The sequence below is a fragment of the Trichoplusia ni genome, chromosome 17 (assembly GCF_003590095.1).
Source record: "Trichoplusia ni isolate ovarian cell line Hi5 chromosome 17, tn1, whole genome shotgun sequence".
NCBI classification, from domain to species: domain Eukaryota; kingdom Metazoa; phylum Arthropoda; class Insecta; order Lepidoptera; family Noctuidae; genus Trichoplusia; species Trichoplusia ni.
The window spans coordinates 1011313-1024933 of NC_039494.1; the positions used below are offsets into that span (position 1 = coordinate 1011313).

The 13621-nt window shown below is 33.3% G+C and overlaps 1 protein-coding gene across 1 annotated transcript; it reads right to left on the bottom strand.

Annotated features, from left to right (window-relative positions):
* Window positions 1-1639: 1639 nt before the first annotated feature.
* LOC113502391 (L-dopachrome tautomerase yellow-f2-like) lies at window positions 1640-10263 on the bottom strand. The gene is made up of 8 exons (XM_026883945.1): window positions 10139-10263; window positions 6504-6940; window positions 4967-5088; window positions 4644-4870; window positions 3786-3900; window positions 3440-3520; window positions 2628-2738; window positions 1640-2432 (listed from the first exon to the last, which is right to left on the bottom strand). Exons 2-8 carry the CDS (start codon window positions 6931-6933, stop codon window positions 2292-2294), a joined length of 1227 nt encoding a protein of 408 aa, XP_026739746.1. The 5' UTR covers window positions 6934-6940; window positions 10139-10263; the 3' UTR covers window positions 1640-2291.
* Window positions 10264-13621: the final 3358 nt, after the last annotated feature.

Below are 13621 nucleotides of genomic sequence, written 5' to 3' on the forward strand. Positions count from 1 at the left end.
TCAAAATGAGACATGAATGATTTGGGTTAATATTTAAATTAACAATAACACATTTTGTTTTTACTAACCTGTCACTGAACTTTACCCAGGTATAGTTTTCTAGTCTAAATTGTTATCCCTGATAAAAATAATAAATAAAAGCGGTCCCACCAAAAAACGCCCTGGTTTAAAGTAACGTTATTTTTTAGATTTAGCCCAACTTATACCAAGTAACATAAAATGTAGGTAGGTATATGTTATTTAAAATCTAAGTGATAAATCGTATCAACGGAGTTCAAATAATTAAATGAACCCCGTTTAATCAGTGACCTTTATATCTCAATTGTCCGTTTATAATTGGTCATGCCACAGAGTTATCAGATTTGATTGTAAAAATATGTTTTGTCGAACGGGAATATTTTTAATCCTTGTGTCGCATTGGTTTTACAAACATTTAAGCCATATGCACAAAGTCACCCAGACTTAGGACAAGCATTCGTGGATCACGCAAATGCATGTCCAACATGGGGATCGAATTTGGGACAGGTTGCGTTCAATAATTTAGGATGTATGACCCACTAAGTACTAATAGTTTTGACGATCTCTCATTTGACTTTAAAAACCCAAATTGAACTTTGTCCAGGTTCGTTAAAACGCTATAAATTTGGAACTAAAAATTATTTTGAACATCATCATCAATCATTTAATATTGTATATAATCAAAGTACAAAGGCGATGACCTAGAGAGAAAGGCCGCATATTGCAGCGACTGCAAAATGTCGGATGATATTGATGTGACCGTGGCACCGGCCATGACCTTACTTCGCTTCAATGGTTTATTTATTGAAGAGTGCCTTATGGAAATTTGTCAACTAATGATTAGGTATATAGTACTGCTTTCCTACTTTCTTGTACTGATTGGGAGGGATTGGGATTGGGTAGGAATTTTCATAAGTTTTTAGGCAATAATTTATCTGTGGCTAGCTATTTATTCTATATTTACTATATTCTTTATTTTGTACAGTAATTTTTAGAAAAAAATATTATATAATAAAATATTAAATGTAATAATAGTAATTTTTCGAATGTCAGCGGAACCCAATTTAAACCCAGTATCAGTATCATTTCATAACATTTACAATTTATTAAAACGACTCCCGCATTAAGGAAATTAATATTTGTGTCGCGGGGGTTTTCACAAACTTACAATTCACAAAGACACCCAGACTCGGGACAAGCATTCGTGGATTACACAAACGCTTATGCTACGCGGGGATCGAACCCGCGACACGACGTGCACTGTGGGTTTAGCGTGATGACCTCAACCATTCGGTTATCCGTGCTATACTCTCATTAAGATAATCAAATGATAAAGAGTTTCACTATATAAGTTATCGACTAGATGTTGCGAGCGACTTTGTTCGTGTTGCTATGTAGATATTAATTAGAAAAAATTGAAATCGGATAAACAGTTGAAGAGGGCACGCACCTTCTCCCTTTTTTGATAGCATGATAGCATATAGTCTTCCTCAATAAATGGACTACTAAAATATTTTTTCAAATCGGATCAGTAGTTCTTGAGATTAGCGCGTTCATACGAATAAATTCTTCAGATATATAACTTGAGTATAGATAAAATGTTACACAAAAATGACAAACTTTAAACGCTGCACATGTTTTATTAACAATCTCAGGTAAATTGAGAATTTACATAGGCTATTGCTGAAAAATGTCATACATATAAACAAGTACTGAACTATATTAATGTGTTATCATTATTATCAGTATCATATTTATTGACATGGTCTCTATATCACGCCATAAATTGGCAAACTACAAACATGCATTGCTGTTAGTAAAATATGATTTATATATTATAATAATATAACACAGATATCAATCACACTCAGACAGTATATTTAAAGCAAATACTAATTAATAAAACTTACTACTATATATACCTAATGACAATTCCAAAGTTAAGTACGTGTATGATTTGCATTGCAAACAAACTTGGAATTCATAAATAAAAATGTGTTATTCAAGTTATTTGAATTTAACGTTTTCTTATAACTAAAGATTTAGGATTTTAAATGTTTATTGTACATTATGCATTCATCTCAAAAATGAGATTATGCTTTTTAAGTCTTCTTATAATAAGAGTAATTTCCGTCAATCCAATTTATTATTCCAAGTTAAAGCTGCGAAATAGTTTCTTATCTTCATATTTCGTAAAAAAAACAGCTTTCTTAAAACTAACAGTTTTAATAAAATTATAATGTCATAGTCGTAAATTAATATTGAACTACAATCTATTCGCAAGCCGTTCCTTCTACCGCCTTCTTAGTATCGATACTGAGTATTCTGTAGTTCACTTGGTTGGGGTCGATTGTTCTGTAGAGGAAACGAGCGAGTTTGTCTGTAAGCACCCATAAAGTCCCTTCATCGTCAACCTGGAAAGAAAATCCTCAACTTATTTCCATATAAAGATAAATAAAAAGAGTCATGTCTTTGCACGGTTAGATGCAACAAATACGGTTACGGTTACAAGCAAAATATTGTGGTAAAATCTATAAAAAATCAATCAAATGAAATAATCATTTGAATCCTAAACTTTATTATTTTAGAAACAAATGTTCGTCACTTACCTTCATGTCGTTAGGGAACTCAAACAATTCCGGGTTGCTGACAATAAGTGGATTGTTATCAATTGTATACGGCTTTTTGGAATTCCAGCACGCTATGCCGTTGCGGTTCACCTTAAAGAAAGTAACAATTTATGAGTAAAAAACACGAGCTGATACTAAGTTTTTGCTCAGAAGGTCTTGAAAATGTCCAAATGCGAAGACACCAAGAACAAGAAGTCATTTCTAGGTACCAAATATCAGCAGTACGATAAGTTTTCTTATATAGCCCAGCTAGTATCACATTGCGATACATTTAAGTGTATGTAAAACCTCGTTTTTAGCTAAAGTTTTTGTGAATAGCCCATTGTTAAATTTTGCGAAGGTTGTGTACAAGAAGTAAATATAGAAGGAATGTCAGCCGTGGTGAAGGTTTGGCATTCGATATTATTGTTAAATGAAGGTTGTTATTGTATGCATTAGGTTTATTTGGTACTTGTCGCATTCATAACTCATATAAACGAATTCCCACAATCAGTGCTAGCTAATTGTCGTAGGTTTTTGTATACCATGTAGAAATACAGCAACTTATTTATCACACGTCAATCTAGATGTTCAGAAAATCTAGATAACACTAAGGAACAATGTTAGATGATCGCGATATAGCCGAAGCGGAACATATTGTTTGCATAAACAAATGCAGCACTTGTTTTTGCGTGCAATTATTGTTTAGCACTATTTTATTTATATCGTATGACGAAACACCTATTTTTTTAATCAGTTTATATTTTATCAGTTAGGTTGTGTTGTTTAGCTTCCAAAGTAGGCAATCTTACCTGTGTGTAGAACAGCACGTGAGTTTTGGGATCGTAGAAACTGGCAGCCGATTGTGTATTTTGTCCTCTGTCACCCAGCAGCTGTAGATATAAAGGTTTTAGTACTTGTATAATTAAAAACAATTTCAGAATATTTCGCACTGACACGTTGCGCAACTTTTATGTTGGTATTCCGCCATTTATCGTAGTCATAAAAGGTAACGTTTTGAAAATGCAATATGAGAACACACTTTCTATAGGTGTGTTCAACATTACTGATCAAACGAGATTGAATTGTTTCGTTATCTTACTACATAAATTATTCAATGTAACCGTGAGACGAATAGTAATAAGTCAGCAATCAAACCTTGAAGTCGTGGAACGCTTCGAGCTTGTCGATATGGTTGTAGTTGCGAAGCAATTCTGTGGACACGCAGAACTCCTTGGTGCTGGAGAATGCGTGGAAGAACATTGTCCGATACCTGTAATAATTAAAACAATTCTTCATTGTGAACTCAAATTTCGCAAGTAACCTACAATGCTAAAAATCATAATTAGGCGCTAGATTCAATCAACAGAGTAAAGACGTATGACCTCGCTTTCAAGAGCTTTTTTAGTTTTGGGGTCAGTGTCGAACATCATATGTACCGTTAGACCAACGTTATTGGCAGAAAATTTAATGATAATCCTTCATTAATTTTAATGATTGAGACATTATGTTTCAATAAATTTTAATCATAAGACTGCAGTACCTAATGTCTATTCAAGTATTATTCTTAAATATCTTTTACACATTCTAGCCTAAACTTTAAGCTGATCACCAATTAACTACTAGCCCGTTCTCTTAAACATATACAGTAGCAAGGATAACACGTTATGAAACCAGCATTTTTTGTATTTGCAATCGTAAGTAGGTGTTCTTATACTACACGAATTGCATTTACATAAGTACACTGATTTATTTGCAATCAAAACTTTATTCCTTAAATTAATAAAATTATGAAAATTTTATTTACCGCAAACCAAACTTCCAAGTATTTCCACTATTGCCGGCATTTACAAAAGGTCAACACGAACCGTATCCAAACTACAATTTATTGTTTAATAAAAAGGAAATAAGTCATGACAGTACATTTTTTTTGACCTTCCATCATTCCGAAAAAACTAAAACATCGTTTAATATTAACAATATGCACAGTGGACTGTATCAAAAAAGTACTCTTACCCGTCTTCTCTTGGTTCCGAGAGAGCTAATCCAAACACACCATCGGTCCACTGGAACTCAATGCCGCTAACATTGTAGGATCCAGCCAGAGGTTCAAAGTGGAAGTAGTGGTGCGTAATACGCCAAGAGTCGTCCTGTTTCAGACTGTACACGACTACCCCGTAACCACCAAGATCAGGAATGTAGGCGTAAGCATCATCGCAGGTGTCCTTAGTCACATCCACAACCTAAAAAAAAGGTAATATAGAATACCCAATTGATAATTCTTCCTAAATATGTCTACTTAAGAGCTTTGGTTTATTAAAATTATAATAAACACTTACAATGTTTGCAAAGAATGAGTCCTCTTTCATATCTGAAGCTTTGCATTGATAGCGATGAATCAACTGATCGGTTTTTAAGTCAAATATTACAATTGAGGGACCATTGACTTGATTTCCAGCACCTTAAACGTAAACAAATCGATAGATAAAGAATGCACATCATATGGTGAAAACTTTTTATCATCCGGGAAAGGTATTCCATTCCTGATTCAAAGCTAATAATTATTTATTATTATTTATTACGCAGTTACGGCAAAGGGATTATTTATCCCTTCGCCGTAACTGCCTACTGCCCTGTAAGTGGCATTATAGTCCAAGATGTTTTATAATCCTATTAATAACCATTGGAAGTCGCTCTAAATCTATGATAAACTATCACGCTTTGGTCTCAATGCCTGTATAATTAATTATTTGTTTACTTATAAAATCACAATTAATACAGTAGTTACAAAGGCGTACTCAGCCATGCCTGCAAAACCTTTATTGTGGTCTTACGAATAACTGACTTACGGAGCATTGTAACAAGTCAGTTACAATTTATTGTGCATTGTTTTGCATGTTTAATTTTCCTAAGTAGTTACCGGTCACCTGATCTTATAGTCTTGTCATAAAACAAAATAATCAGATAGTGACCTGTTATGGATTTGCTACTTACAGTAAGTCTCTACTCGAAAAAACTAACTGTAATAATGTTGCATTGGGAAAGGGAAGTCTATGGTATGTGATCCATGCTAAATTATTATTTTCTGTCGTTTATTAACAGGAAGTGAATTTCATGTACATTAAATAAACATAACACGTGTGCTAATATAATACTCTGCAATTCGTAATTCAACAGGAACTGTATATTATAAAGTTAATTTATTTACAAATAAGTTGTCTTGCTACAGATTTATGATGAATATCAAAATATTAGGTTCTTTAACTGCAGGCATTACGCACAAAATCCTTTCTGAAACCTTGTCAAGTTCTTTTTGAAATACGGTTGGTATTTCCAAAATACTAACAACTGTAAAATTAAAAGCTTTATTTTTACTAACCTAATATGGTGTGGAATTAAATAATTACATGAACAGTAACATAGATAGTAGTAGGGTATCTATTAGTCGACAATTATGCATAATATGAATAACGAATAATGTTCTGTGTACTAGAGCGAAACCATTTAGTGGCACTAGGTAACACATCCATACGTCGCAGTTTCGCAATGTTTACAAAAGCATCCTTTCTAAAGTAATTAGTATTAATGTTCGATTGTTTTGACCTCTCGAAGCCTTAACTACGGGTATAGGCTTAAATATTTCAATTTAAATGTATATACGAACTTTTGTGACGAAGCGAAATTTATTAGGTTGATAGCGACATTTCGATTTATCAAGTTCTAGTCTACAATAGACATAAGGTAAGACCAACTTCAACTTAGTTTTTAACAATAAAACGGTTTAATTTATAAAGAAAAAAAATTGTTTCAAAAAATAAATACGCTAAAAGTTAAGAACACAATATTAATGTAAGTAGTATTTTTAGGAAAACTTACCAAAAATATCTGCCATTCCAGAATCAATGACCCAAAGCCTATCGCATTCGTCGACGAATACACGGAACACTGAGATTAGAGAGCTGTTTGAAGGTAGCTCTGTGGCTGTATCGGGTACAAAATTGTCTTTAAAAGACGGGTAGGGTTTCAGGAGTTGGTCTTGTGGGCCATCGAGGTCGACGTAGTTGAGTGTAGAAGCCACTCCAGCCTTCCATCTCGGTACAGTAACGAAGACTTTATTCCGCCAGCGAGCTAGCCCCAAAGGAAGATTGTTCTCAGGTATGAAGCGCTTCTCGCTGATAGCAGTCTCTCGAATTTCTGGAGACTCCCAAGTAAAATCCATCTGTTTCCAAGCAAACCTCACTTCTGGTGTAGCGGCATGGCAAACAGTTGCTACCGCTAGGGCTGCTAATAAGACGATTGCCCTCATATTTAATCTGAAATAAAAGACCCCATTATAAGCAGCTTTATAAAAACCGAACAGGTTTTTGGGTTATTTAACGAAAAGCATTATTTATTATGCACGACAACGAGTTTTTCCGGTTATATATTGCAAGCATAAACCTTTTTACTATTTCTGATTGATTTCGTTGTAGGTTCCAAGGAAATTAATTGTTTTCCCCTGGGACACATCGAACTTAAGTGTTTCGGTGATTTTCGTTGGTTTCATTTTAGATCCTGAAGAGTTTCAATGACATGACAGGCATGTGTGGCGGGCTAAGTGGCAAACCATTGGGTTCAAAAACGGCAGGTACACCAGCAGTGACAAAAGCACGACGAATAATGTCATTAATATTTGCATGATGCGGTATACGCCCCGAACTCCTGCGGCAGGACAGGCAATCGACTCTTTCACCGCATCGGCAAAGATGAGATGCGACACATTGTACACCCAAACGCAAATTAATGGCGGGCCGGAAAAAAATGTTATCCAACATCGAACCAATGTTGGCTGAAGCCTACCAGAGGCCCGATTTCCATTCTCCCACATATGGTGTATTGTGTGTTGACGTATCCTATATCAAACTGCAAAGCTGCTTATCCCACTATCTTAGACAAAAACATGGTTCGTTAAGATCCGTTCCTAGGCAGGACAGCTTCCAATTATTTACTGCCTTGGTGATTTTCAGATCCTATGTGACATGCATAGAATCTGAAAATCAACCAGAGAAGAGCCTAAAATTTCTCGTCTTAATTTTTTAGTGCTATGGACCGAAGACAGAAACGCTGGTAAACTCGGGCTCGTAACTTATTGTTCAATTGAGGATGTTATGTGGATTACATTTTTGTAAGTTAAATGTTACCCACTGTTGTTTTGTAATAAGCGTTTATTCACATGACATCTAAAAATATTTCGGAAAGTTAAAGCCAAACAATAATATAAAGTTAAATTTATCCAAACATTCAAAGAATGACAAAGTGTAGACTGGATTTATTTAATTACACCTTAAATTGTCGCTTTCATAATTAAATCTCGCGGCTGGTATTTTTGAATGGTGACAATTGTATTCATCTCGGCAAGATGTTGCAACTTGGTAATGACAGTATTGTGAAGCGGAGTATCTCCCAAAGTCTACAACAGTTTGAGTTTGCTCACGTTTTTGCAGTTGATCTTATTATTGAGAAATACCAAGATAACTGTAGTATTCTTCCTTATCGAGTCGATCGAGCTTGTTATGTATTCGGATGGCATGGGAACTGTGACGATGTTACGTAAATCTTAATAAAAGGTTCATAAAAGCTATGCGTCGCAAACTTGTACTGGGCCCGGCTGTTATTTAGATATAAGCGATACAGAGATAGATCATATAAGGTTATACTGGCTGGTTATAATGTGTGGGTAGTTTGTTTACTTCCGATTTAAGTACACCACTTATGCAGAGACAAGTCTGAATGTAAGAGAACGTGACGACGCCACAGGTTTTTGCGACACGCTCAAGGTTTACAGCTAGTTCAATGTAATGGTTGATGATACCCATTTACTGACACAAGAAAAATCATTAACAGATCCATCAACATATAAGCTTAAAAGCGCAATTAGTATTGATAATTGTCTATTTGATTGCGTAGAGCGCAGATTGATTCATATAATATTTAGAATTCACATCAAGTGACATAAAACATGCACAGCTATGTACCTACCTAGAGTAATTATGTTTTTCATTTAGTCTATTGTTATACGTAGGATGCTTCCTTATCACTGAAACACTGTTGAGAATATAACTTAGGTTCTTGGTGAATAATATTTGCCATAGAAAAAAGGAGAGCTTTCCTACTTACCTATAATAATCAGAGAGTCTTAATTAATTAAGCCAACCTTTTGTTACATTGGCATTAAAACTTGTAGTGAAATTGCTGATGAATGAAAATAGGAGGAATTCTATATTTAAAAGGTAGGAAAGTTTCTATTATATCCAATTGAACAACATAGGCGAATGTTAAAATACAATGTGCATGTGTAATTTCAATAATACTCAGAATCAATTCTCAGAACACTAGAGGTTACACTAGAACGGTTCATCTAAATTCCTTTTAAAAATGCTTGGTAACACTCGGAAACCGCAGATTCATTAAACGACTATTATTCTAAGAATAAAGGATCAATAAAAACAAAGAGCAATTTATTATTTACGTCACAATATCATATAAGTAGTTCTCTAATAGCTAGGTTTGAGAACTTTGCTGTATACTTAATCTTCTAATACATAAAATTCCCGTGTCACGATGTTAGTTACCGTACTCCTCCGAAACGGCTTAACCGATTTTTACCAAATTTTATATGCGTATTTAGTAGGTCTGAGAATATAACAACATCTATTTTTCATACCTTTAAGTGAAAAGAGTGGCTCACAATAAAATTAAGTTTTTTGTTTTTATGTTTTTATGATGTGGCGTTAAAAATACATACAACTAGAAATAATTTATTAGGCAAAACAACGTTTGTTGGGTCAGCTAGTGTAGTTATAAAATTAAGAAATGATATTATCATTTTTTAGATATGTTTAAACACATATCGTTAAAAAACAGAAAAACAACATAAATTTTTAGGTTGCCAAAGCTTTTTTTTTTACTTTTCTCATCAACATTTCTTATTGATTGCACTCAAAATACTCTAGATTTTTTAAGTAAATCTTTATTAAAGTCAATTCTGTTAACGCTTCTTTGTCCTTAACTGAATCTTTTGGACCCTGATAATAAATTGACTCTACATAATTAATGTGTACGGACGGAAACAAAGAATCATTGCTTTCCTCAAGTTTTGTACTACAAACTTGTTCACTAAAGTAAGTGTAAGATTACTATGAAATCAATTAAGAACGGCTTAAATTCATAAGAAAGATATGCGCTATTGTGTACAGGTTATGCTTGCAAAACCAAAAACCAAATTGTAAATTATATGTGTAACAGTAAGAAATATGTTTTAATTGCATATGTTTATTTTTTATTTATAATTATTAATTCACAAAAGTAAAATGAATTGAGAACCGCTTTCGTTTTAGGTTAAATACCGTTATAAACTTGTTTTAAGCTTAATTTAACATTCAAGTTCCTAAAACATACCGCTTATAAGTTAAATTTGGAGCATGCACTAAATACCTCTGTCAATTGCAGACTTATAATATTGAAAAACTTACGTGTGATTTAGGTGAGAAGTGGAAATAAACGAACGAAGGTAGTGAGGGTCAATCAGCCCGCGACCGGTTCAACGGGACCGCGTAGACAGACTAAACAGTTCGAGGTCTCGCAAGCCTTTATATATTCATAACAACTTCTTGATACAATAGCTTTATTTACTACCTCGTTTGGTGTTTTAGGTTCTAAAGAGATGCTATAAATGTCGCACTAAACTTACACAAGAAAGGTTATTCAGAAATTATAAAATAAATTGCGGTTTTAGAAAAAAACGATTCAACTTTTTTACGGTTTACGCTTTGCTGATTGCTATAGCATCTATTACCATGTCATGTTTAAACACACGACGATTGCGCGAGCGCTATGTTGTGAATTCGACTCGGATAGGTAATTCAAGGCCCAACCCCGTGACCAGTACATCCGTTGACCATTCAGTCGGGCCTATTACATTTAACCCGTATCTGACTCTCTGCTAATTTGCCATCATTCAAAAAAAGCTACTACTACAAACTACAACTGAGCGGTAACCACAATAATTGATAAACAACCTTGTAAATTTTCCAACATATTGTATAACAATATTTTTGTGATATTATTTCTCTGTCCTTTATATCTTTTACCATCGATCAAACTATGACTTTTATGAAAATTCAAGACATCCGTATTTTTATAAAAAAATTGCGCGAGTAGGTACTGAATACTGGTATTCTTAGAACGGTAGCCCGGCAATTAACCTTTTGATTCTAAGACTTGGCGTCAATTGTTTTTTAAATTAAATTAAATTTATAGTTAGACGTGCTCTACAATAAACATGAATAGTGGGTTGTGAGATGTTAAATATTTTATTAGTGACTTGTTAAACGTACCTATCTTTAATGTAAGTTGTTATTTACTCCTTTCTCCTACGTTAAATTAAACTTTTATTTCCTCTCCTTTCTACAGTTTATACCTCCAAAAAATATATTTTTCATACGACTGCAATAAAGTAGATTTCCAAATTGTCAGCCAACTTTTTAAAGTCTCATAAGGAAACGAAAAAGACAACTTATTTCGCAAATATTGATACAAAATTGCTTAATAGGAATATTTTTCAACCACATTTTCCCAATCGAGATCGAAAAAATATTTTTGTTCGTCGTCATACAAAGTCACCGAAGTCATATTTATCTCATTTTGGTACTTGACTTTAAACGGTAAACTTGATTTGTTCATTGTTTGAAAATGAAGATAAGTAAATAAGGCTTTGTTTAACTGTATTTACCTTTTGATGCATTAAACACATTGTCCGACCCTTGGACATAAAATAAGTTAATAAGCACAGTTTTCAATATTTCCCTAAAGTAACAAATTAATTCATAGGTGGTTACCTAGTTGTAATGATTTATTAGTTTTCAGGACTATCATAGGTTATTATAGGTTAGGTAAAATTATTATAAATAGATCGGGAAAATTTATTATAATCACAATTACTAGGTAATTCAATTTACGCTACTCTGCGGATAGGTTTTTTTTAATACGTAGGTCTGTACTCTTTTTAATATGGTTAAATAAATTAGATTTTTTATAATTCCAGCATTTGAAAAATAATAGATGCTCTACATAAGTAGAAGTAGATTTTATTATTCTTTTGTGAGAATATACAATTCCAAAAATAAACACCGGCGCGGCGGCGCCCCGATTCTGCTATTTTCAATAGTCAATGAATGATTGGCAGTTGGATTAAATTCGAAACTATTCCTATTCTCTTAAGCATTTTGCCAACATAATAATTGGAAATTCATTGTATTGACCGTGAGTGCTCCACCCCTTACTTAATTTCTAATTATTGTGTAGAATAAGCTTAAATGAATACGAAAATTGACATTTCAAGCCAAATTTCATTAATTCATCGGCCCTTGTAAATAGCAAAATGGGGCCCTTCTTTCTGAATAAGATTATCATCGTAATAACAACACCTGTTTTTTGAATTTTTGAGTTGAGTTTTGAGTTGTTATTGCTTGTGGGAAGTGAGCACCCAGCATGTTTAGGAATTTATTAAGTTACTCACTCATTCGCATCATTGTCATTGGAAGTGTTGCTATAGGGGCACATACACCAATTAGTTTCATTGTTATCTTTCGAATTCATTTAAATATTGAGGATGAAATTCGACGTTCTAGGTATAGATAATGTACATGAAGGTACTTGACTCGAAGGTGGCACATAAGAAAATTTCTTAAAACAATAAAAGATGTTACACAAGCACAATTATCACAGGTTAGCAATCAAGAAAATCCGGGAAATAATCCGAATTATTGTGTAGTCATAAACTGTAAAAACTAGAGGGTCTATCTTGAGTAATTCTCTCGTCGAGAACAACGAACCTACCTGAAACTAAAAGTGCTTGAGATAGAAGAAATAAACTCATAGGACCACTAGAGATCATGTTTATTAAACAAAAATATTTATGATATATTTTTCCTGCATAAGTAGTATACCTATGTGATTCTTGTAGCTCTATTCTAACGCCATTTTTCTCTAACGGATCGAAAATTTATCTTTGACTTCGGGTTATATAACGTATATAATTGTAATGGAAGAGTGTTATTAAAAGCAAGCAAATAAATAATGATGATTAATTAATTACGAGTATGCAGTATCCACAAGCTACGAACAGCGAATCGCAAGTAAATTATATTTTGACCCTTTTCCCTTGACCTTCCTTGCAAAATGTAATGATTGCATAGCTATAGTCCTAGTATGTAAGCAATAGTATCGCGTAAAGATGGCATTACTTACATGTCAGCGATAGATCCATCGGTAGATATAAATCATCGGATTTTATGGGCAGGTGATGAGCTATTTGTCACATAAAAAGGTTATAATCTTGTTAGTATTAGTTACTAAATACGTAGTATATTATATAAAAATAATAATTAATAATAAATAAATAAGTCACATCGTGCGCTGCGAGGTATTTTTAGAAGTAGGGGAAAATGAACAAAGCTGATGCATGAAAATTGCTTAGTTTATGAATATTTCTTGAATAAATACACATTATAAATTGATAAGTATAGTGTGAATATACAATTATACCTATGTGCTGGATTGATAGAAAGTTAATATGTGAATACTGTGGTCGCGGTTTATGTTTTGCACTGATCAGTCATGCCTCTTTCAAAGGTACAAGGTACCTTATTCTAAATTCAAACCGGACATTTCATTTCATTTCGTTCATTCAGTTTAATTTTACAGTACAGGATTAATTACTCATTTGAATATTATACCCGAATCTTTGAACATCAGTGATTTACATATTTTTCTTTATTTCTATTTTATATAAAATGCAGTTTAACGACCTGAGACTTAACAAGCTCTATTAAATAACTATTAATGATAGAACATTCGATCGAGTCAGTTTGGTATTTTAATGTCAACTAAGACTAGTGAAAAGTAACCGATTTTTTTTTGTAGAGGCTAGTTAAATACCTTGACCAAAATATAAG